This window comes from Ovis canadensis, chromosome 13 (assembly GCF_042477335.2).
Source record: "Ovis canadensis isolate MfBH-ARS-UI-01 breed Bighorn chromosome 13, ARS-UI_OviCan_v2, whole genome shotgun sequence".
In the NCBI taxonomy this organism is placed as follows: domain Eukaryota; kingdom Metazoa; phylum Chordata; class Mammalia; order Artiodactyla; family Bovidae; genus Ovis; species Ovis canadensis.
Genome location: NC_091257.1, coordinates 58,543,786 through 58,570,298, shown reverse-complemented (window position 1 = coordinate 58,570,298; position 26,513 = coordinate 58,543,786). Strand labels below are relative to the sequence as shown.

The 26,513-nt window shown below is 40.0% G+C and overlaps 1 protein-coding gene across 2 annotated transcripts in view; it reads right to left on the bottom strand.

Moving 5' to 3' along the window:
• Positions 1 to 835: 835 nt before the first annotated feature.
• LOC138417523 (dihydrodiol dehydrogenase 3) overlaps positions 836 to 26,513 on the bottom strand; it is a 32,477-nt gene continuing 6,799 nt past the window's right edge. Inside the window, exons 7-9 of one of the 2 annotated variants that reach the window (XM_069547891.1) lie at positions 26,147 to 26,312; positions 25,864 to 25,946; positions 836 to 1,650 (exon numbers count right to left, since the gene is read on the bottom strand). In XM_069547891.1, coding sequence (XP_069403992.1) covers positions 1,644 to 1,650; positions 25,864 to 25,946; positions 26,147 to 26,312 — 256 coding nt within the window. In that variant the 3' untranslated portion in view covers positions 836 to 1,643. Of the gene's footprint in view, positions 1,651 to 23,513; positions 23,703 to 25,863; positions 25,947 to 26,146; positions 26,313 to 26,513 lie in introns of those variants that run through there. The other variant, XM_069547890.1, reaches the window with a different exon arrangement.

The window sequence follows — 26,513 nt, the reverse complement described above, 5'->3', positions numbered from 1 at the left end:
CCTGTCCATCATCAACTCCCAGAGTCTACTCAAACTCATGTCCATCGAGTTGGTGATGCCATCCAACCTTCCCATCCTCTGTCATCCCCTTAGCCTCCCGCCTTCAATCTTTCCCAGCATCAGGGTCTTTTCCAATGAGTCAGTTCTTCACATTGGGTGGCCCAAGTATTGGAGTTTTAGCTTCAACATCAGTCCTTCCAATGAATACTCAGGACTGATTTTCTTTTGGATGGACTGCTTGGATCCCTTTGCTGTCTATTTTCATAATTAACCATCTGATTATCCCTATCTACTGAAGAAAAATGTAAAGTTTTAATTTCTTCACTCTTTCTGAGTTTGTGATGACTACCACCATTTCTCTTCCCTACTGAATTCAAAGTATTTTCTAAGAGCATTTGGATTTACACCTTGAACTAGTCCTAGTGTTTCCCCACCAGCAGACATGGATATGGTAGAAATTGTCACAATCTCTGTGTGAACAGCTGACACTCAGGAATGGAAACACATTGTTCCACAAACATCACACCAAGCACTCTGGTATATTCTCTCCCTCCAGTAGCCACTTCTGTTTCTCTTTGACTCTCGTTTTCTACACAGTGCATCCCAAACCATAGTAACTGTGTGGACAGGATGATGGTAAGCTCCAGGTGACAGTGGCCCTGGTGCTTTGGTCCTGTTCCCTGGCTCCTGCTTCTGTTCCCTCCCCTCCATGTCTCAGAACCACTACCTGTTCTTCTTCATCTTTGTATTCTTGCACTTACTGGATCTCAGAGTTTGTGGGAACTTGAAGACCAGTCGCAATCAGAGGATAAGTGTGATCAGATCACAACAGGAATAAAGTGCTACATCAATAAACATCTTTATTATAGAAGGAGCTGATAATAATGTAAAAGAAATCTCAGATTTGCAAGGAAGTGTTCAAGGAGTTCTTATTCAGTTCAGTTCAGCTCAGTCCCTCAGTTGTGTCTGACTCTTTGTGACCCCATCGACTGCAGCACACCAGGCTTTCCTATCCATAACCAACTCCCAGAGTTTGCTCAAACTCATGTCCATAGAGTCGGTGATGCCATCCAGCCATCTTATCCTGTTGTCTCCTTCTCCTCCTGCCTTCACAGAATAAGTGTGATCAGATCACAACAGGAATAAAGTGTTACATCAGTAAACATCTTTATTATAGAAGGAGTTGATAATAATGTATAAGAAATGCTCAGATTCACAAGAAAGAGTTAAAAAAGCTTTTCTTTGATAACATGCATTTCAACATCTGCTGAATGTTCATCCAATCCATCTTCAATGAGAACAATATCTTCATGTCCTGGAGCAAGCACACCTATTGTTCTTGTTCTGATAACTAGAAAATTCTCCTCAATATAGTGTTCATGATTTCCACCCGCAAATTCAGATGAATAAGAAGAAAACACAGTTATTCGTTCTTCTTGAAATTGATCTTTCTTGGAAAATGGTAGCTGAAGAACATCCTCTATTCTAGATACAGAACCAAGACTTGGGAGTACCGCCATCATCAGGGACTAGCTACACAGAGATACCCATTGTCCCAAGTCCTTTGTGCATTCAGGCCCAGCTGCCTGCGTGGTGGTCAGCCCAACTTCAGAAGGACAAGAGAGGGTTACTGCTTCAAGGTCTCAATGTCTAATTGTTGATACAAAACAGAAACAAGAAAAAATCTTAATACAATCGCCTATATGAGTGTTTGGATAGAAGACAACTTTGGACCGTGCTGGGAGAAAAGATCCTACATCAAGTCACAAAAAGTCTGTCTCAGACAGTATCTGGAAGGTTTCACGTCTGAATTTTGGCATTCACAGTAGAAACATATCAAGGACTACTCCTCAAATATACAGAAATTCAAGATCATTCATTTTATTATTTGGTCACAAACTTTTGAAGTTGCTTTCAGTCAAGCCTGTGTTCTCATCTCTAAAGCCTCTTTAGAGTCCCTTTTGGGGGAGAACCCTGACCTGGTGGACACAACACATTTAAGGTACACAACATGTCTAGTGGATCCAAGGAAGAGAGCTCGTTACTCACCACCCAGGTAACACTAGATTTACTTTCACATGTATGCATGTGGCTTTGGCAAACTGAAGCAAAACTGCTCTTGCAATTCTTATTCAGTTCCAGGGTCAAAGACACAAAGCTTGCCCCTATTAAGAAAAATTCACTCATCCATTCACTATATCCCAGAACTATGGTAACATTTTCTTTTTTATGAATTAAAAAAAAAATTTTAGGAAGAAATTTTTGGAGGAAAATTGTTTTATAACGTTGTTTAGGTTTCTGCCATACAACAACGTAATTCACTAATAATTATATTTTCTTAATTGATAAGATTTGAACTTATATCAACCTGTGCTTCATTTCTACATTTATTTAGAAATTAGAACAGTCAGAATGCAGTATGACTGGAGCAAAAGTTAGAACACAAGAATGGTTAGACAATAGTGCATTGCATTGGGGATGTTAGATTCCTTATGAAGAAAGAAGCAGGTAATGACTCATTAAATACACATGTGAGGTATTGTTAGACATCTCCAAAGGAAAAAACAACAACAACAACAACAACAACAACAACTCAAACTCTAAAAGGTCTTCCCAATGGGAGGAAAGGATCTTTAGGCATATGGGATGTACACATACACACTACAATATTTAAAAGAGGTGACTGACAAGGACCTACTGTATAGTACAAGAAACTCTGCTCTATGTTATGTGGCAGCCTGGATAGGAGAAGTTTGGGGGGGAAATGGATACAAGAATATATATGGCTGAGTCCCTTTGCTGTCTGCCTGAAATCATCACAACATTGTTAATTGGCTATACTCTAATATAAAAAAAGTTTTAAAATAAATTTTAAAAAGGGCCTTCCCAAATATCAGTCTACAGAATAGCTGCATTCAACTTACTGCTGAAATTTTTATAAAAATGCAAAATCCTGGGCCCACATTGGGATTTAGGAGAAAACAAAGAGGAAGTTGGTCTGACCCCCTGTCAGTAAAAATCCAGTTTGTGGATTTGGCTGCAGGGTGGACTTGAACTGGAGAAGACAGAGATGGGAGGGAACCATGCTCCCCACCACCAAGGACCCCTTCAGCAAGGAAATGATCCCCCTTTTCCTTTCATTTATGTCCCATAAGTACACTCTGGTTGACTCTGCTCTTAAAATATATTCCAATTCTAACAATTTCTGACCGCCTTTACTACTCGCTCATTCCATGGTCCAGGTCAATATCATCTCTCACCTGAATTTTTGTAGAGCCCTAAAAGAGGACTCTTTTTCCTCCTTTTCTCCCCACAATGTAACACCTGTGCTTAGTTACTCAGTCATATCTGACCCTTTTCTACCCTATGGACTGTAGCCTGCCAGGCTCCTCTGTCTATGGATATTCCAGGCAAGAATACTAGAGTGGATTGCCATTTCCTCCTTTAGGGAATATTCCTGACTCAGGGATTGAACCCATGTCTCCTGTGTGTCCTGCATTGGTGGGCAGATTCTTTACTACTCTGCCACCTGGGAGGCCCACCAGAAATTATTCCATATCCCCAGTATGACATAAAATGTAGAAATGATATTTTGGAAATGATATTTTGGAATAGCATTAACCTTGGAGAACTTATGGAAAGGTGCATGTAAGAATTATAAATGCATGCAAGAATGTATTATGTGCCAGAATAGTATGGACTGAAATGCAAATGCTTTTTTCCCTCAGGGAAGTCATTAAGAATAAAAGCCAATAGGTTATTGTGACTTGGTGCTGATTTTATGGCTGTTTGGGAAAAAAAGCAGAACCTCTTTTTTCTTAAAAAGACCAGTTGAGATACCCTGAGCAAAGTCCAGATAGAGTGGGTATGTGGATATGCCTTAGATCTGGAAAAAAAGGAAAAGGAAAAATACATACAGATATGCAGACACACACACACACACACACACACACACACTGATCTTCCACTTAGTTTCTCTAGCCTGTCATACAATCAGGAAATCATAGAACATAAGAACTGGAAGAGATGATTCAGCTATCTGAGTTATCAACCCTATCTATAATAGTTCCTCTAAGGGTTATCAAATGTTTGCATGACAGAGATAATGAGATACTCTTTTTCATTGCTGTAGAACTAATTCGGGTCATCTGGGAGGCCTTGTATCATGATGAAAAAACACAGATTTTGGAAGCAGAATCAGTACAGTTCAGTGGCTCAGTCATGTCCAACCCTTTGCAGCCCCATGGACTGCAGCACGCAGCACTGTAATAGCTGGAGTGATTTTTTTTTTTTTTTTACTTCTGATCATGTAACTACCGTGTTCGAAGCCTGAAATATTGTTGTCCATTTCTCTCAGCCTGAAGTCCTTTCAAGAGCCTACATGACACAGACCCCCTAGCCTCACTAGCTTTCTGACCTTATCTTCAGCTCCTTTCTCCATCCCTCACTAAACTCCACCCACATAAGCCAACTTGCTTGCCCTTAAATGTGACAGAGGCACTCCTCCTGGACTTAGATTTTCTATTCTGTGCCTGATGTGTCCACTGTTTGCCTTCACTTTTGCTCAAGTGCATCCATCTCAGTGACATCTATTCTAACTCTCTTGTAAGAGCACTCAACCATTTCACCTCCCAGCATGACCCATTCCCTCCCTGCTTTCTCTTTCCCCTTATCACTATTAGAAGTCATGAAGAATATAAGATTTTAATGCGACTTGCAGGCCTTCAAATCACCTTACCCTGGGTTTCAGAGAATCACTTCCTAGGTAGGTTGATAAAAAGTCCAGGTTTCCCCAAGAAGACAGGGGTCTGAAATTCTCAAGGAGGATGAAAGGACAAACTTTTTTTTTTTTGTCTACATTCCTTCAGTTCAGTTCAGTTCAGCTCAGTCACTCAGTCATGTCAGACTCTTTGAGACCACATGAATTGCAGCATGCCAGGCCTCCCTGTCCATCATCAGCTCCTGGAGTTCACTCAAACTCATGTCCATCGAGTCGGTGATGCCATCCAGCCATCTCATACTCTGTCGTCCCCTTCTCTTCCTGCCCCCAATACCTCCCAGCATCAGAGTCTTTTCCAGTGAGTCAACTCTTTGCACAAGGTGGCCAAAGGATTGGAGTTTCAGCCTGAGCATCATTCCTTCCAAAGAACACCCGGGACTGATCTGCTGTAGAATGGATTGGTTGGATCTCCTTGCAGTTCAAGGGACTCTCAAGAGTCTTCTCCAACACCACAGTTCAAAAGCATCAATTCTTCGGAGCTCAGCTTTCTTCAGAGTCCAACACTCACATCCATACATGACTACTGGAAAAACCATAGCCTTGACTAAACTGACCTTAGTCGGCAAAGTAATGTCTTTGCTTTTGAATATGCTATCTAGGTTGGTCATAACTTTCCTTCCAAGGGGTAAGTGCCTTTTAATTTCACGGCTGCAATCACCATCTGCAGTGATTTTGGAGCCCCCCAAAATAAAGTCTGACACTGTTTCCACTGTTTCCCCATCTATTTGCCATGAAGTGATGGGACCGGATGCCATAATCTGTTTTCTGAATGTTGAGCTTTAAGCCAACTTTTTCACTTTCATCAAGAGGCTTTTTAGTTCCTCTTCACTTTCTGCCATAAGGGTGCTGTCATCTGCAGATCTGAGGTTATTGATATTTCACCTGGCAATCTTGATTTCAGCTTGTGTTTCTTCCAGTCCAGCGTTTCTCATGATGTACTCTGCATAGAAGTTAAATAAGCAGGGTGACAACATTCAGCCTTGACGTACTCATTTTCCTATTTGGAACCAGTCTGTTGTTCCATGTCCAGTTCTAACTGTTGCTTCCTGACCTGCAGGCAGATTTCTCAAGAGGCAGGGCAGGTGATCTGGTATTCCCACCTCTTTCAGAATTTTCCACAGTTTATTGTGATCCACACAGTCAAAGGCTTTGTCATAGCCAATAAACCAGAAATAGATGTTTTTCTGGAACTCTCTTGCTTTTTTCATGATCTAGCGGATGTTGGCAATTTGATCTCTGGTTCCTCTGCCTTTTCTAAAACCAGCTTGAACATCAGGGAGTTCACGGTTCACGTATTGTTGAAGCCTGCCTTGGAGAATTTTGAGCATTACTTTACTAGCGTGTGAGATGAGTTCAATTGTGCGGTAGTTTGAGCATTCTTTGGCATTGCCTTTCTTTGGGATTGGAATGAAAACTGACCTTTTCCAGTCCTGTGGCCACTCCTGAGTTTTCCACATTTGCTGGCATATTGAGTGTAGCACTTTCACAACATCATCTTTCAGGATTTAAAATAGCTCCACTGGAATTCCATCACCTCCACTAGCTTTGTTCATAGTCATGCTTTCTAAGGCCCACTTGACTTCACATTCCAGGATGTCTGGCTCTAGATGAGTGATCATACCATCGTGATTATCCGGGTCGTGAAGATCTTTTTTGTACAGTTCTTCTGTGTATTCTTGCCACCTCTTCTTAATATCTTCTGCTTCTGTTAGGCCCATACCATGTCTGTCCTTTATCTAGCTCATCTTTGCATGAAATGTTCCCTGGTATCTCTAATTTTCTTGAAGAGATCTCTAGTATTTCCCACTCTGTTCTTTTCCTCTATTTCTTTGCATTGATCGCTGAAGAAGGCTTTCTTATCTCTTCTTGCTATTCTCTGGAACTCTGCATTCTGATGCTTATATCTTTCCTTTTCTCCTTTGCTTTTCACTTCTCTTCTTTTCACAGCTATTTGTAAGGCCTCCCCAGACAGCCATTTTGCTTTTTTTCATTTATTTTCCATGGGGATGGTCTTGATCCCTGTCTCTTCTACAATGTCATGAACCTCATTCCATAGTTCATCAGGCACTCTGTCTATCAGATCTAGGCCCTTAAATCTATTTCTCACTTCCACTTTATAATTATAAGGGATTTGATTTAGGTCATACCTGAATGGTCTAGCGGTTTTCCTTACTTTCTTCAATTTAAGTCTGAATTTGGTAATAAGGAGCTCATGATCTGAGCCACAGTTAGCTCCTGGCCTTGTTTTTGTTGACTATATAGAGCTTCTCCATCTTTGGCTGCAAAGAATATAAACAATCTGATTTCACTGTTGACGATCTGGTGATGTCCATGTGTAGAGTCTTCTCTTGTGTTGTTGGAAGAGGGTGTTTGCTAAGACCAGTGCATTTTCTTGGCAAAACTCTATTCTTTGCCCTGCTTCATTCCGCATTCCAAGGTCAAATTTGCCTGTTACTCCAGATGTTTCCTGCCTTCCTACCTTTGAATTCCAGTCCCCTATAATGAAAAGAACATTTCTTTTAGGTGTTAGTTCTAAAAGGTCTTGCAGGTCAACTGTAGAACCGTTCAACTTCAGCTTCCTCAGCGTTACTGGTTGGGGCATAGGCTTGGATTTTGTGATATTGAATGGTTTGCCTTGGAGATGAACAGAGATCATTCTGTCATTTTTGAGATTGCATCCAAGTACTGCATTTTGGACTCTTTTGTTGACCATGATGGCTACTCCATTTCTTCTGAGGGATTCCTGCCTGCAGTAGCAGATATAATGGTCATCTGAGTTAAATTCACCCATTCCAGTGTGTTGTAGTTCGCTGATTCCTAGAATGTCGATGTTGACTCTTGCCATCTCTTGTTTGACCACTTACAATTTGCCTTGATTCATGGACCTGACATTCCAGGTTCCTATGCAATATTGCTCTTTACAGCATCGGACCTTGCTTCTATCAACAGTCACATTCACAGCTGGGTATTGTTTTTTAAACTCTGTACTAGGGATTATACAACAACAATGTATCCTGCTTGAGGACAGTTTCTCCTTCCTGAAAACCTTCAGACTAATTATGTTATCTTAAAATGTAAATTATGGGAGTGAGTCTAGTAAGATCTTTACAACCTCCAGACATTCTATTGATTCATTGTAATAACTAATTAAAAGTATATAACTCCATTGCTAAGACTAACGAGAGGTGTACTCTTTCTGCCCCCTTCTGATCTCTATGTCAGAATCTTTCTTGATCCCTTTTATACTTTAATAAAACTCTATTACACAAAAGCTCTGAGCCATCAAACCTCGTCTCTGGCCCCGGATTGAATTCTTCTCCTCCAGAGGCCAAGAATCCAAGTATCTTTCATGGTTCAGCAACAACCTTTCAGTCATGGATGCTGGTGAAAGATGGAATGTTTATCACCCACAACAAATGCCATAGCCAACCTAAGAATATTGTTTTTCAGCTTTGCTGAGACATAGTTGACATGTCTCATTATGTAGTCTTAAAGATTACCATGTGATGATCTGGTGTACATAGATATCGTGAAAATGTTCACCACAGCAAGATTCATTCTTAACTCTTTCTTTCTAAAGATTGAAATGGTGGGACCAGGTGACACCTAAACAGGCAATGGATAGGAGGAAAAGTTTAAGTCTAGGGGCCCTGGATGAACTGCACTAAGCACTCAGCATGTCTGCCCTTTTTCTGGTTTTCTTTATATCACTGGACAGTGAGCACACCCTCCATTTCTCTGGAGGAAGCCACTGTCTCTATGTTGCAAGGCTGTTCCCTGTACAAATAAGAATTAGTGTGGCAGGAAGGTTAGTCAGTGCCTCTGCATCTCAGCTCTCAGAAATGCAAGATGCTGTTGGCAGTCGTCTCCCAAAGGGCAATGATCCATTTCTAACAGCTAAATACTCGTGACTTCATTTATCATCTTCACTCTCCACTAGACTATTATTTCAAGACACTTCTTACTTTCATTTCATTCTTGTCTGCTTTATGTATTGACAAAACACTGTCTTATTAAAAGTGTTTGATAAAGTTTTGTTGAGCAAATCAGTGAATGAATGAAGAACTCATCAAAACGCTGACCATGGGAGAACAAGATGGCAGAGCAGTAGGTGGACGTGGAGTACATCTCTCTCCTCGGATACATCAGGAATACACCTTCAAACACAGAAGTGCATGCAGAACACCAGCTGAGAGCAGACAGGTGTACCTGACCAGTGGAAAAGAATATACAGAATCATGTAAAACTCGGTAGGACAAAGGAACTAGGGGAAAAAATAGGAGTGTCAGTAGGACTGGCCCTGCCCTCGCTGGGTGTGGGAACTGAAGCAGGAGTCTGATCCCCACAGCAAGGCAATTGTCTGAGTCAGAGGGGAAACATTTAAGGCTGAAAGTGAAACAGCTGCTCTGTGGCAGCCTAAATGGAATGAGAATCAGACAGTCCTTGCCACAGCCATACATACGCTGGGCAGGAATGCGGGTTTCCAGGAAGGGACAGTGGCTGGGAGCTGAAGTTTAGGGGTTATGGAGCAATTCCAGTGTGCGGGCTACTGTTGACTGTGGAGAGACGGATTGAGGGGATGTGAGGGAGGAGACTGTGGTGGGAAATGCCTGTGCAGGAAAGCTAGGCAGCCACAGAAGTAAGGTGATACTGCCGAGTCATGCATAGGGGGTAGAGCCATCATCATAGCCTCTCTCTCCCCACCCACCAGAGTCAGCAGATGAACAACAGAGAGGCTGGCCCATCAAACCCCTGGAGCGCTGAACTACAGAGTAGGACCCAGGGTGCCCCTTTAAGTGCCTGATGTGCCAAACAACAAAGAAGGACCCCAGGCAAAGGAGCCCTCTAAGTGCCTGAATGGGCAGAGCTATGGACAAAGACTGGCCAAAGAGGTCTTCTGATCGTGAGCTACAAGAGACTCGAAAAAAGACTCTGATGGGGCCATAACCCCTGCCACGGAGGCAGTCCATGTCCCTGCACATCTGGTGCCGCCAGGGTCCCTGCAAGCCAAGCAGCTGCACCACCTTCACACTCAACCCTCACTGTGGTAGAGCTGCCACGGTGGGGGCGGGGGGCGCGTGGGGTAGGGGGGGAAGTCTTATGTTTATGCACACAGGGTCGCTTTGTCCATGTCTGACTCTTTGCGACCCTGTGGACTGTGGCCTGCTAGGCTTTTCTGTCAGAGAGGGGGTTCTCCCGGCAAAAATACTGGAGCGTATTAGTCAATAATTGTTGCCACACCTTCTAGAGCACTTTATTTTCTACTACCCTAGCTAAGAGTTGGATACAACTGAGCGACTTCCCTTTCACTTTTCAGTTTCATGCATTGGAGAAGGAAATGGCAACCCACTCCAGTGTTCTTGCCTGGAGAATCCCAGAGATGGGGGAGCCTGCTGGGCTCCCGTCTCTGGGGTCGCACAGAGTTGGACATGACTGAAGTGACTTAGCAGTAGCAGTAGCAGTAGCAGTAACAGTGAACTTCCCCAAGTACCTGGTGCTGCCAGAACCCCTGCAACCCAAGCAGCTGCACCACCTCCACACCTGGCCCTCTCAGGGGCAAACCTAAACCCTCTAGGACAGCCTCAGGAGCTAAACCCCAGTGGACAACCCATATGTAGAGGTGGAAATAAAACCACAATTGAAACCCAGGGGTAGTGTGGCTAAGGAAGAAGACTCAAAATCTTCCCACCAGCTGTACAAGCTGCAGATTAAACCCACATGATCAACTAAGCAGACTCTGTGTCTATGGAATACATAAAAGGCCATTGAGAGCTCCCACAAAAGAAAACGCACTAGCTCCGATAGCTGTGGACATTGGAGGCAAGAACCCACAGGGGTAGGACCAGATTAGAATCTGAGCAGCCCCCACAGCAGGTCCAGAGATCAGTACAGTGTTGGAGGGCATCCTAGGGAGGTGAGGTGAACTGTGATTTCCAGTAAGGGGAAGGATTCTGACAGCAGTGACTCAAGAAAAGCATTTATTAGTCTTATTTTTTTACTTGTTCTGTAGATTCTTTGGATTTTCTTTGTCTCCTTTGTTGTAGTTGATTTTATTGCCACTAAGAAATTGAACTAAATTTTTGAGCTTTTTCTTTTTCCTCAGTCACATTATTTTTATTGTTGTCATAAACCTCTGCCTCTACATTGGGCTTTTGCAGTTCTGTGAAGTTTTCTTCTTTCATTTTCTTTTCTCTTTTTTTAATTTTAATGTTTAATTTTTTAAACCTACTCCTATTTTTTTCTACATTTGTTCCTTTCTTTGCTTTTCCTACTTTTTTTCCCCCTTGCAGTTAATCTTTAATGTATATAGCTCTTCTTTGTCTACCTCTATTTAACTTTGCATATCTGTTCTTTCTTTCTTTTCTTTCTCTCCTTTCCTCTCAACATATTTGTTAGTTTCATTTTCATTGCTTTATTCCCCAGTTGGCACCTTGCTTTAGTTTTGTTTTCCAGTTTGTGCTTTAATTAGTTTTGTTTGGGTAGATATAAATTTTGGTTTCCTTTGTTCACCAGGTCAATCTATTGTACTTAATTTTTGTTGGACTGCTTTGATTTTCTTTATGGGTGTATATGTATATGTGTATATTCAATCACAGCTTCTATTGTTATAAAACCTCTGCATCTACATTAGGCTTTGGCAGTTCTGTGGAGTTTTCCTTTTTCTCCCTTTTTTCTTTCTTCCATTTTTTTCTCTTTTCTATTTTTCATAATTTTAATTTTTAATTTTTTGAACCGATTATAATTTTTCTACATTTATTCAGTATTTGCCTTTCCAACAGTTCTTTTCCCCTTACAGGCAATCTTTAATGTATATAAATCTTTTTCATCTATATATATTTAATTTTGCATATCCTTTCTTTTCTTTCTTTCTTTTCTTCTCAACATGTTTGTTAGTTTTGTTTTCATTGCTTTATCCCCTACTTGGCATCCTGCTTTAGTTTTGTTTTCCAGTTTGTGCTTAAGTTAGCTTTGTTCTTAATGGATAAATACAATTTTTTATTTCCTTTGTTCACTGGATTAATCTGCTGTACTTTATTTTTGCTGGACTGTTTTCACTTTGCTCATGGGTGTATATGTGTATATTCCATTATTTTTATTATTATTTGCCTGATTTTGTAACTGCCATTTATCTGGGCTTCATCTTTGGTTTCTTGTTTTTGGATGTCTGTTTTACTCTCCCTTAATGCCATAATAAACCACCTGTGGAATCTTTGTTACTGACCAGAGATCAAACCCTGAGCCTTTGGAGTGGGAGCACTGACTCCAAGACCCTAGACTACCAGAGAGCTAACCCTAGGGAGTTATCAAATAGTGAAAATTCACACAAAGGAAAGCACTTGAATACAAGACCCAGCATCACCCAACCACCAGTAGCACCCTGTGCAGCATGCCTCATCTAAACAACAAACAAAGCAAAAACAAACCCAGTCATCAGCAGACAGGAGTACCACCTCACTCAGCCTTGCCCATCAGAGGAAAACCAACCAAACAAACAAAAATTCAGCACATATCTCACTGTATACGAAGCTCACACAAACCACTGAACCAACCTTAGGAGGTCAGAACCAAAAGGAAGAAAGAATTCAACCTTCTTCAAGGAAAGAATTCAACTTTCCTTGAAGCTTGGGAAAAGGAGACATCAAACACAATACCTTAAAAAAAAAAGAAAAGGCAGAGAATTACTGCACAAATGAGGGAACAAACTAGAAACACAGAAGTCCAAATAAATCAAGAGGAAATAGGAAAATTACCTAAAAAAGAATTCAGAATAACGATAGTAAGGATGATCAAAAACCTTGAAAACAAAATGGAGAAAATGCAAGAATCAATTAACAAAGACCTAGAAGAACTAAATAATAAGCATACAGAGACAAACAACACAATTACTGAAATCAAAAATACTCTAGAAGGAATCAATAGCAGAATATATGAATCCGAAGAACAAATCAGTGAGCTGAAAGATAAAATGGTGGAAATAACTTTTGAAGAGCAGAATAAAGTAAAAAGAATGAAAAGAGCTGAGGACATTTTCAGAGACTTCTGGGACCATATCAAACACACCAACATTCTAATTATAGGGGTTCCAGAAGAAGAAGAAAAAAACAAAGGATATGAGAAAAATTTTTGAAGAGATTATAGTTGAAAATTTCCCCAACATGGAAAAGGAAAGAGCCAATCAAGTCCAAGAGGCACAAAGAGTCCCATATAGGACAAGCCCAAGGAGAAACATGCCAAGACACATACGAATCAAACTAACAAAGACTAAACACAAAGAAAGAATATTAAAAGAAGCAAGGGAAAAGCAAGAAGTGACATGCAAAGGAAACCCCCTATGCTTAACAGCTTATATTTCGGCAGAAACTCTTCAGGCCAGAAGGGAATGGCAGGATATATTTTAAGTACTGAAAGAGAAAAATCTACAACCAAGATTACTGTACCCAGCAGGGATCTCACTCAAAATTGATGAGGAAATCAAAAGTTTTTCAGACAAGCAAAAGTTAAGAGAATTCAGTACCACCAAACCAGCTTTACAACAAATGTTAAATGGACTTACATAGTCAAGAAATATAACAGAAGAAAAAAGATATACAAAATCAACCCCAAGCAATTAGAAAATGCCAATAGGTGTATATATATATATATATATATATATATATATATATATATATATATATATATATTTACTTTAAATGTAAGTGGATTAAGTTCTCCAACTGAAAGACACGGACTGGCTGAAGGGATACAAAAACAAGACCCATATATATGTTGTCTACAGGAAACCCACTTCAGACCTCAAGACACATGTAGACTGAAATTGAGAGGATGGAAAAATATATTCCATGCAAATGGGAAGCAAAATAAAGCTGGAGTAGCAATTCTCATATCAGACAAAATAGACCTTAAAATAAAGCAGATTCCAAGAGATAAGCAAGGGCACTACACAATGATTAAGGGATCAATCCAAGAGGAAGACATAACAATTGTAAATATCTATGCATCCAACATGGGAGCACCTCAATACATAAGACAAACAGTAACAGACATAAAAGGAGAAATTGACAGTAACACAATAACAGTAAGAGTCTTTAACACCCCACTCACACCAATGGACAGATCATCAAAATAGAAAATTAATAAGGAAGCACAAGTCTTAAATGATACATTAGACGAGATGGATCTCACTGATATCTTCGGGACATTCCATCCAAATGCAGAAGAATACACCTTCTTCTCAAGTGCACATGGAACATTCTCCAGGATAGACCACATCTTGGGTCACAAATCAAACCTCAGTAAATTTTTAAAAATTGAAATTGTATCATGCATCTTCTTCAACCACAATGCTATTAGATTTGATGTCAATTACAAGAAAAAACTGTAAGAAACACAAACACATGGAGATTAAACAACACATCTCTAAATAACCAACAGGTTACTGAAGAAATCAAAGGAGAAATCAAACGATTTCTAGAAACAAATGACAATGAAAACATGACAACTCAAAATTTATGGGATGCAACAAAAGCAGTTCTAACAGGGAAGTTTATAGCAATAAAATCCTACTTCAAGAAACAAGAAAAATATCGAATAGACAACTGAACTTTATACCTAAAGCAACTGGAAAAGGAAGAAGAAAATAAACAAAATTAGGAGAAAGAAAGAAGTTATAAGATCAGAGCAGAAATAAATGGAAAAGAAATGAAAGAAACAATAGTGAAGATTAATAAAATTAAAAGCTAGTTCTTTGAGAAGATAAAAAAAAATTGACAAATCCTTAGCCAGACTCATCAAGGAAAAAAGAGAGAAGAATCAAATCAACAAAATTGGAAAAGGAAAAGGAGAGGTTACAACAGACACTGTAGAAATACAAAGGATTATAAGAGACTATTATGAACAACTATAAGGCAATAAAATTGATAACCTGGAAGAAGTGGACAGACTCTTAGAAAAATTCAATCTTCCAAGACTGAACCAGGAAGAAATAGAAATTATAAACAACCCAATTACAAGTACCTCAATTGAAGCTGTCATCAAAAATCTCCCAAAATACAAAAGCCCAGAACCTGATGGCTTCACGGGAGAATTCTATCAAACATTTAGAGAAGAGCTAATGCCTATCCTTCTAAAACTTTTAAAAAATTGCAGAGGAAGGAACACTTCCAAACTCATACCACAAGGCCACCATCACCCTAATACCAAAACCAGACAAAGACAACACAGAAAAAGAAAACTATAAGCCAATATCACTGATGAACATAGATGCAAAAATCCTCAACAAAATTTTAACAAACAGTGTTCAGCAACACATCAAACAGCTCATACACTGTGATCAACTTGGGTTTATTCCAGGGATGGAAGGATTCTTCAATACATGGAAATCAATCAGTGTGATACACCATATTACCAAATTGAAAGATAAAAACCATATGGTAATCTCAATAGATGCAGAAAAAAACCTTTGACAAAATGACAAAATTCAGCACCTATTTATGATTAAAACTCTTCCAAAAATGTGCACAGAAGGAACCTACCTCAACATAGTAAAGGCCATAAATGGTAAGCCTACAGCAAACATTATTCTGAAAGCATTCACCTTAAGATTCCCTGATCCTAAGATCCCCAAGACAAGGGTGTCCACTTCCTCCACTATTATTCAGCATAGTTCTGGAAGTGCTACCTACAGCAATCAGAGAAGAAAAAGAAATAAAAAGAATCCAGATAAGAAAAGAAGTACAGCTCTCACTGTTTGCAGATGACATGATACGGTGCATAGAAAACCCTAAAGATATTATCAGAAAATTACTAGAGCTAAGACTATGGTTTTTCCAGTAGTCATGTATGGATATGAGAGTTGGACTATAAAGAAAGCTGAGCACTGATGAATTGATGCTTTTGAACTGTGGTGTTGGAGAAGAACTGTGGTGTTGAGAGTCTCTTGGACTGTGAGGAGATCCAACCAGTCTATCCTAAAGGAGATCAGTCCTGGGTGTTCATTGGAAGGACTGATGTTGAAGCTGAAACTCCAATACTTCGGCCACTTGATACAAAGAGCTGACTCATTTGAAAAGACTTTGATGCTGGGAAAGACTGAGGGCAGGAGGAGAGAGGATGACAGAGTATGACATGGTTGGATAGCATCACCAACTCAATGGACATGAGTCTGGGTAAACTCCAGGAGTTGGTGAAGGACAAGGAGGCCTGACGTGCTGCAGTTCATGAGGTCACAAAGAGTCAGACATGACTGAGTGACTGAACTGAAGTGAAGTGAATCAGTGAATTTAGCAAAGTTGCAGGATACAAAATCAATATGCAGAAATCACTTGCATTTCTATATACTAACAATGAAAACTATGAAAGAGCAATTATGGAATCAATCCTATTCACCACTGCAACAAAAAGAATTAAATATCTAGGAATAAACTTACCTAAGGAGATGAAAGAACTATACACAGAAAATTATAAGACATTAATGAAAGAAAACCAAGGTGACAGAAACAGATGGAGAGATATTCCATGTTCCTGGGTAGGAAGAATCAATATTGTGAAAATGACTGTATTACCAAATGCAATCTACAGATTTAGTGCAATCCTTATCAAATTGCCAATGGCATTTTTCACAGAACTAGAACAAAAATTTCACAATTCATATGGGAACACAAAAGACCCTGAATAGCTAAAGCAGTGAGAAAGAAGAATGGAGCTGGAAGAATCAAGCTTCCTGACTTCAGGTTATACTACAAAGCTATAGTCATCAAGACAGTATGGTACCTGACACAAAAACAGAAATACAGAACAGTGAAACAAGATAAAGTCCAGAAGTAAACCCATGCATCTATGGGTACCTTATCTTTTACAAAGGAGGCAAGAATATACAATGGGGCAAAGACAGCCTCTTCAATAAATGGTGCTGGGAAAACTGGACAGCTACATGCAAAAGAATGAAATTAGAATACTTCCTAACACCATACATAAAGATAAACTCAAAATGGATGAGAGACCTAAATGTAAGACCAGAAACTATAAAACTCTTAGAGGAAAACATAGACAGAACACTCAGTGACATAAATTAAAGCAAGATCCTCTATGACCCAACTCCTAGAGTAATGGAAATAAAAAGTAAACAAGTGGGACTTGTTTACTTTTAACTTAAAAGCTTTAAACTTAAGATTAAACTTAAAAGCTTTTGCACAGCAAAGGAAACTAAGAGCAAGGTGAAAACACAAACTTCAGAATGGGAGAAAATAATAGTGAATGAAACAACTGATAAAGGATTAATTTCCAAAACATATAAGCAGCTCATACAACTGAATACCAGAAAAACAGCCCAATCAAAAAGTGTGAAAAAAGACCTAAACATTCATTTCTCCAAAGAAGACATATAGGTGGTTAACAAACATATGAAAAGATGCTCAACATCGCTCATTATTAGAGAAATGCAAATCAAACCTACAATGAGATACCACCTCATATCAGTCAGAATAGCCCCCTCAAAAAGTCTACAAACAATAAATGCTGGAAAGGGTGTGGAGAAAAGGGAGCACTCTTGCACTGTTGGTGGGAATGTAAATTGATACAGCCACTCTGGAAGACTGTATGGAGATTCCTTTAAAAACTAGGATTAAAAGCACCATATGACCCAGCAATCCCACTCCTACTCATATATGTTGAGTAAACCAAAATTGAAAGAGACACATGTGCAAACTGAGAGTTTTACTTCTTCTTTTCCAATTTGGATTCCTTTTATTTCTTTTTCTGCTCTGATTGCTGTGGCCAAAACTTCCAAAACTATGTTGAATAGTAGTGATGAGAGTGGGCACCCTTGTCTTGTTCCTGACTTTAGGGGAAATGCTTTCAATTTTTCACCATTGAGGATAATGTTTGCTGTGGGTTTGTCATATATAGCTTTTATTATGTTGAGGTATGTTCCTTCTACTCCTGCTTTCTGGAGAGTTGTTTTTTTCTTTATCATAAATGGATGTTGAATTTTGTCAAAGGCTTTCTCTGCATCTATTGAGATAATCATATGGCTTTTATTTTTCAATTTGTTAATATGGTGTATTACATTGATTGATTTGTGGATATTGAAGAATCCTTGCATCCCTGGGATAATGCCCACTTGGTCATGGTGTATGATCTTTTTAATGTGTTGTTGGATTCTGATTGCTAGAATTTTGTTAAGGATTTTTGCATCTATGTTCATCAGTGATATTGGCTTGTAGATTTCTTTTTTGTGGCATATTTGTCAGGTTTTGGTATTAGGGTGATGGTGGCCTCATAGAATGAGTTTGGAAGTTTACCTTCCTCTGAAATTTTCTGGAAGTGTTTGAGTAGGATAGGTGTTAGCTCTTCTTGAAATTTTTGGTAGAATTCAGCTGTGAAGCCATCTGGACCTGAGCTTTAGTTTGCTGGAAGATTTCTGATTACAGTTACAATTTCCGTGCTTGTGATGGGCCTGTTAAGATCTTCTATTTCTTCCCGGTTCAGTTTTGGAAATTTGTACTTTTCTAAGAATTTGTCCATTTCTTCCACATTGTCCATTTTATTGGCATATAATTGCTGATAGTAGTCTCTTATGATCCTTTGTATTTCTGTGTTGTCTGTTGTGATCTCTCCATTTTCATTTCTAATTTTATTGATTTGATTTTTCTCCCTTTGTTTCTTCATGAGATTATTATTTGTCAATCTTATTTATCCTTTCAAAGAACCAGCTTTTGGCTTTGTTGATTTTTGCTATGGTCTCTTTTGTTTCTTTTGCATTTATTTCTGCCCTAATTTTTAAGATTTCTAAAGTGCTGCACTCAATATGCCAGCAAATTTGGAAAATTCAGCAGTGGCCACAGGACTGGAAAAGGTCAGTTTTCATTCCAATCCCAAAGAAAGGCAATGCCAAAGAATGCTCAAACTACCGCACAATTGCACTCATCTCACATGCTAGTAAAGTAATGCTCAAAATTCTCCAAGCCAGGCTTCAGTAATACATGAACCATGAACTCCCTGATGTTCAAGCTGGTTTTAGAAAAGGCAGAGGAACCAGAGATCAAATTGCCAACATCCGCTGGCTCATGGAAAAAGCAAGAGTTCCAGAAAAACGTATTGCTGCTTTATTGACTATGCCAAAGCCTTTGACTGTGTGGATCACAATAAACTGTGGAAAATTCTGAAAGAGATGGGAATACCAGACCACCTAACCTGCCTCTTGAGAAATCTGTATGCAGGTCAGGAAGCAACAGTTAGAACTGGACATGGAACAACAGACTGCTTCCAAATAGAAAAGGGAGTACGTCAAGGCTGTATATTGTCACCCTGCTTATTTAACTTCTATGCAGAGTACATCATGAGAAATGCTGGACTGGAAGAAACACAAGCTGGAATCAAGATTGCTGGGAGAAATATCAGTAACCTCAAATATGCAGATGACACCACCCTTATGGCAGAAAGTGAAGACGAACTAAAAAGCCTCTTGATGAAAGTGAAAAAGGAGAGTGAAAAAGTTGGCTTAAAGCTCAATATTCAGAAAACGAAGATCATGGCATCCGGTCCCATCACTTCATGGCAAATAGATGGGGAAACAGTGGAAACAGTGCGAGACTTTATTTTTGGGGGCTCCAAAATCACTGCAGATGGTGACTGCAGCCATGAAATTAAAAGACTCTTACTCCTTGGAAGAAAAGTTATGACCAACCTAGATAGCATATTCAAAAGCAGAGACATTACTTTGCCGACTAAGGTCCGTCTAGTCAAGGCTATGGTTTTTCCTATGGTCATGTATGGATGTGAGAGTTGGACTGTGAAGAAGGCTGAGCGCCGAAGGATTGATGCTTTTGAAATGTGGTGTTGGAGAAGACTCTTGAGAGTCCCTTGGACTGCAAGGAGATCCAACCAGTCCATTCTGAAGGAGATCAACCCTGGGATTTCTTCGGAAGGACTGATGCTAAAGCTGAAACTCCAGTACTTTGGCCACCTCATGTGAAGAGTTGACTCATTGGAAAAGACTTTGATGCTGGGAGGGATTGGGGACAGGAGGAGAAGGGAACAACTGAGTATGAGATGGCTGGATGGCATCACAGACTCAATGGACGTGAGTCTGAGTGAACTCTGGGAGTTGGTGATGGACAGGGAGGCCTGGCGTGCTGCGATTCATGGGGTCACAAAGAGTCAGACATGACTGAGCAACTGAACTGAACTGAACTGAACTAACCCTGGGGTTCTTCATTTCTTCCTTTCTAGTTGCTTTAGGTGTGTAGCTGCTGCTGCTGCTATGTCACTTCAGTCGTGTCCAACTCTGTGCGACCCCACAGATAGCAGCCCACCAGGCTACCCCATCCCTGGGATTCTCCAGGCAAGAACACTGAAGAGGGTTGCCATTTCCTTCTCCAATGCATGAATCTGAAAAGTGAACGTGAAGCTGCTCAGTCATGTCCGACTCTTAGCGTGTAGAGTTATTATTTATTTGACTTTTTTCTTGTTTCTTGAGGTATGCCTATATTGCTATGAACTTTCCCCTTAGCACTGCTTTTACAGTGTCCCACAGGTTTTGGATTGTTGTGTTTTCATTTTCATTCATTTCTATGCATATTTTGATTTCTTCTGTGATTTGTTGGTTATTCAGCAGCATGTTGTTCATCCTCCATATGTTGGAATTTTTAATAGTTTTTCTCCTGTAATTGAGATCTAATCTACTGCATTGTGGTCAGAAAAGATGCTTGGAATGTTTTCTTTTTTTTTTTTTTAATTTATCAAGGCTAGATTTATGGCCCAGGATGTGATCTATCCTGGAGAAGTTTCCATGTGCACTTGAGAAAAAGGTGAAATTCATTGTTTTGGGGTGAAATGTCCTATAGATATCAATTTGGTCTAACTGGTCTATTGTATCATTCAAAGTTTGTGTTTCCTTGTTAATTTTCTGTTTAGTTGATCTATCCATAGGTGTGAGTGGGGTATTAAAGTCTCCCACTATTATTGTGTTATTGTTAATTTCCCCTTTCATACTTGTTAGCATTTGTCTTACATATTATGGTGCTCCTATGTTGGGTGCATATAGCAACTGACAAACAATTAATATCAACAATATGCAAACAACTCCTGCAGCTCAATTCCAGAAAAATAAATGACCCAATCAAAAAATGGGCCAAAGTACTAAATAGACATTTCTCCAAAGAAGACATACAGATGGCTAACAAACACATGAAAAGATGCTCAACATCACTCATTATCAGAGAAATGCAAATCAAAAACACAATGGGGTACCATTTCATGCCGGTCAGAATGGCTTCAATCCAAAAGTCTACAAGCAATAAATGCTGGAGAGGGTGTGGAGAAAAGGGAACCCTCTTACACTGTTGGTGGGAATGCAAACTAGTACAGCCACTATGGAGAACAGTGTGGAGATTTCTTAAAAAACTGGAAATAGAACTGCCATATGACCCAGAAATCCCACTGCTGGGCATACACACCAAGGAAACATGTGTGCCCCAATGTTCATCACAACATTGTTTATAATAGCCAAGACATGGAAACAACCTAGATGTCCATCAGCAGACGAGTGGATAAGAAAGCTGTGGTACATATACACAATGGAGTATTACTCAGCCATTAAAAAGAATACATTTGAATCAGTTCTAATGAGGTGGATGAAAGTGGAGCCTATTATACAGAGTGAAGTAAGCCAGAAAGAAAAACACCAATACAGTATACTATTGCATATATATGTAATTTAGAAAGATGGTAATGATAACCCTGTATGCAAGAGAGCAAAAGAGACACAGATGTATAGAACAGTCTTTTGGACTCTGTGGGAGAGGGAGAGGGTGGGATGATTTGGAGAATGGCATTGAAACATGTGTAATATCATATAAGAAATGAATCACCAGTCCAGGTTCAATGCAGGATAGAGGATGCTTGGGGCTGGCACACTGGGATGACCCAGAGGGATGGTATGGGGAGGGAGGTGGGAGGGGGGTTCAGGATGGGGAACTTGTGTACACCCATGGCAGATTCATGTTGATGTATGGCAAAACCAATATAATATTGTAAAGTAAAAAATAATAATAATAATAAAAGAAAGGGACACATGTATCCCATTGTTCACTGCAGCACTATTTACAATAGCTAGAACATGGAAGCAACCTAGATGTCCATCGACAGATGAATGGATAAAGAAGTTGTGGTATATACACACAATGGCATATTACTCAGCCATAAAAAGGAACACATTTGAGTCAGTTCTAATGAGGTAGATGAACCTAGAACCTATTATACAGAGTGAAGTGAGTCAGAAAGAGAAAAATAAATACTATAATCTAACACATATACACAAAATCTACAAAAATGGTACTGAAGAATTTATTTACAGGGCAATAATGGAGAAATAGACATAGAGAATAGACTTATGAACATGGGGAGAGGGGAGGAGAGGGTGAGATGTATGGAAAGAGTAACATGGAAACTTATATTACCATATGTAAAATAAATAGCCAGTGGGAATTTGCTGTATGGCTCAGAAAACTCAAACAGGGGCTCTGTATCAACTTAGAGGGGTGGGATGGGGAAGAAGATGGGAGGCAGTTTCAAAAGGGAGAGGATATATGTATACCTATGGCTGATTCATGTTGAGGTTTGACAGAAAACAGCAAAATTCTGTAAAGCAATTATCCTTCAATAAAAAATAAATTAATTTTAAAAAACGCTGAACATGGGCAGATGACTTAAAATTGGATAATTTGATATGATGCACTGCTTTACAATAGACAAAATATAATACTGGAATTTTAAAATACTGTACTATAGCTTACCAAGATATTTAAGCTAAGTAAAAAGTAAGTATGCAACCAGTGTGTTGAAGATTATTTCAATTTATAAATGAATACACAAGGTGGCGCCAGTGGTAAAGAACCTGCCTGCCAATGCAGGAGACGCAGGATCAATTTCTTGATCCGGAAGGACCCCTGGAAGAGGGCATGGCAACCCACTCCAGTATTCTTGCCTGGACAATGCCATGGACAGAAGAGCCTCACAGGGTACAGTCCATAGGGTCGCCAAGAGTCAGACACGACTGAAGTGACTTAGCACGAACGCACACACAGTCGGAAAGGAAGATTACGAAAGTGTGAAATAAATTACATATTTTGTGAAAAGACAAGACAAACTTCAGCAACAAAAAATTCTTCTCTGCCCTTTGCACTCCTCTCTCCTCACTGTGAGTTGTGTGTCTGCATGACCCGTGGATCAGACCTCCCCCATCAGAGGGAAGACCTGCTCAACCATGAAAAGCAATATTCTCCCAGAATCAGTAAGACAATTCCTTAAAAGAGAGCGTTCTATCTTGACCTTGTTAGGGGTTACATGACCCAGCGCGATGATGCTTAGATCTGGATTATGTACACTGTCAATAATATGTCATTTGATGTACAGCCTTCTTTCTAAAAACTTCCATAACTGTACCTAGACCTCTAATGGACAGAACAGTTCTCAGAACTTTCTGAGATGCTCTTCCTTGAAGGTATTAATCCTCACATTTAAATCAAATAAAATTTTCCATTTCTTTTTCAGGTCGACTGACTAACATTTCACTGACAAAGGAAAATGCACCAAAGTTAAGTATTACTAAATGGATTAATAAGAGGTTAGCTTCATTTTCTAAACTTTCCCTTTTATTTTCCAAATTTTCTGTAGCTTTTACATGTATTATTTTAATTATTGGGAAAGACAAGAATCAATACTTTCAAGACTTCACTATTTCATAAAATGTTTTTTAATAAAGGAAAGGCAAGTTTTTGAAATGGAAGACACTTTTTTTAAGCACCTCTACCAAGTACAGAAATCCTCTTCACAGCCCTAGAAGCAAGTCGTTCTGGTATAATGCACGTATACAGCTCACAGTCAATATTCTTCAAAAAATGGATACTCAGGGTGACCAACACCCCTGAAAGAGAAAGATGAGTGTTAATTTATTAAATCTGTCATGTTGTCATAGAGAGCTTGACTCTGTTGCAGTCAGGATGGGTTGACACTCTGAATCTACAAACACGTCCCTCCTTCTCCCCCAGCAAGAACACACGCAGATGCCATCTCCACGTGCACGCTGGACCTGTATGTCCAGTCCCAAAATCTACACAATGACAGGTAATTTGACCCAGGTTACAGTTTATAAAAGGGCCCAAGAACTATGGCTAGGGGCTTCCCTGGTGGCTCAGTAGATAAGAATCTGCCTGCCAATCCAGGAGACACGGGTTTGATCCCTCGTCCAGGAAGATCCCATATGCCATGGAATAACTAAGCCCATGCATCACCACCACTGAGCATGTGTTCTAGAGCCCAGGGACCACAACTCCTGAAGCCCATGCACCCTCGAGCCTGTGCTCCACAACAAAAGAAGCCACTGCAATGAGAAGCCCACGAAGCACAACTACAGAGTAACCTCCACTCACCTCAGTTAAAGAAGAAAGCCCACGCAGCAACAAAGATCCAGCACAGCCAAAATAAATAACTTTTTAAACCTTTTAATAGTTTTTTAAAGTTTTTAAAAAATGAACGATGGCTAAAGATGGAGCCATAGGTAAAACATAGGACGATAGATAATGAAAAGGAGAACCCTTAAGGAACTAGTTGATCTTTTTCACACAACATTCAGAAAATAACTACTGAAGCCAGGACACAGGGTGCCCCTGGTGAGGAGCTTCTAATATAATGAAGAGATACCACATTCATCTGAGTGATCATAACTAGAGAATAAATCATTGTATAATTTATGAGAATGCTTATTGTTCATAATTGGTATTACCATTGTCTTCTGCTTCTTGTGTTCCCATTTTTCTTTCTAAATTTGTCCTTTTCACTTCAATTCATTAAAGAGTGTATTCTGAGCAATTCCATATCAAAAGAATCATGCTGTTTACCTAAACCCACAAATATGAGCAAGTCTAGGCATTCACAGCTTAATGAAGGAGCACATAGAAATATACTTCAAAGGCTGAGAACAGAAAAGGATCCATCTTTTTTCATTTATCAAGATACAGCTTTACAAACAAGAGAGAGTTTTGAGATCTTTCATTCAAAACTAAATGTTTTATCACTAAATTGTATGTTCTTCTCTTTAAACTCCCTTTCAACTTCTTTGTGTTTGATTAGCCTTCTGTCTCTTCAATTCTGACAACCACCTGCAGTAATTAGGCAGCTGAAATTCCATGGTACTGACTAAGTCAAAGTCAAGGAGGTATGGGCTCCCCGTGGGATGCAGCCCTGGTTGACAAAGGCTATACTGGGGTGAGTCTGAACTCAAAAAACCAGAGAGACCAGACGATCTTACCTGAGTGTGTCCTGCCAGGGACACAGCCATCACTCACTGGAGGGTCAGTTAAGCTCATGATCTACTTATGATTCATTTGGTGACATTATAAGGATGAAGAGATGGAAATTGGAACAGGGGAAAAAGGCCAATGAAGAGATAAATTTGAAAGAAATGAATGATGGCTTGGTAAAGAAATGCCCACTAGGGAGAAAAGCGACTAGACTCTTGGCAGGGGGCGGGGGTGGGGCAGAGTTGAAGCAGGCCCACTGTGACCTCTCAGTACCCATACACAGTGGCCTTTGTGGGCCCCTCCTCCATAAAAACATAAGCATGGCATTTTACAATTGTATTAGGATAAACATGAACGTGCTAAAGGATGGATTCATTATTACATAGTAATCATTAATATAATCATTTCCCCCTTATGTAAAAAAGAATTGAAGATGAAATATTTTCATAAGTCCTTAAAAGAAGAGTGGGCTGAAAGCTCTGTGCTGTCTGTGTCCACAGGGTGCCTGGGCCCTGAGAGGAGGTGCACCAGACACAGGGATGAGAGGTACAAAGTAGTGAATTTACCACCATATCATCTCGGGGCTGGCCTGGGCCCCAGTCACATTTCTGTTGGTCAGAGATAGAGCCTTGGAGGAAACCTCTGGTCTGAGGTCTACAGGAAGCCCCTGGTTTACTCCTATGCTGGAAATTAGGACTGTCTCCCTAAAACTAAGCTTTGAAAAACGTTAGTTCCCTGTTGACCTGCCTGCTACAGAAAATCGTGAAACATCTGCAAGTCACTTACAGTAGTAGCTCATTATATCTTATGCTCCTGTTGAGGCCATCGATTGCTTTCATGTCTTCTGGAGTCAGTTCAAAGTCAAACACCTGGGAGGAAGGAACAATCGCATTACCTCCCTGCCCCCCACCCCAAGGAGCCAGCCTTCCCCTGGGGACTGGAGGACTTTCCAACTGGATGGGGACAAGAAGAGGGGACAGGGAAGCCGTATCTGTCCTCAGTTGGACAAAGAATGACCCTTGTGAAGGATATTCCTTAGGAGCCCTCTGCCCACAGCCCCACTCATCACCTGTATGTTCTCTTTGATCCGCTTCTTGTTGTAACTCTTGGCCAGAACCACAACCCCACGTTGTATCTGGTAGCGAAGGGCAACCACAGCTGGGGTTTGCTTGTGCTTTTTGGCAATGGCAGAGAGAACTGGGTCCTCCAAGAGAAAGGGGAGGTTTGGGTTCACCCTGAAAGGAAATTCAGAAATGCTGAGGAGCCGAGACTTATTTGTAAGGTGACTTCCCAAACAGACTAAGTAGGTCCACTCTAGACAGTGCTTCTCAAAGTGTGGTCCATGGACCAACAGCATCAGCATCACTTGGGATCTTGTTAGAAATACAAATTCCATGGCTGAGCTGAATACCAACTGAATCAGAACCGCAACTGTG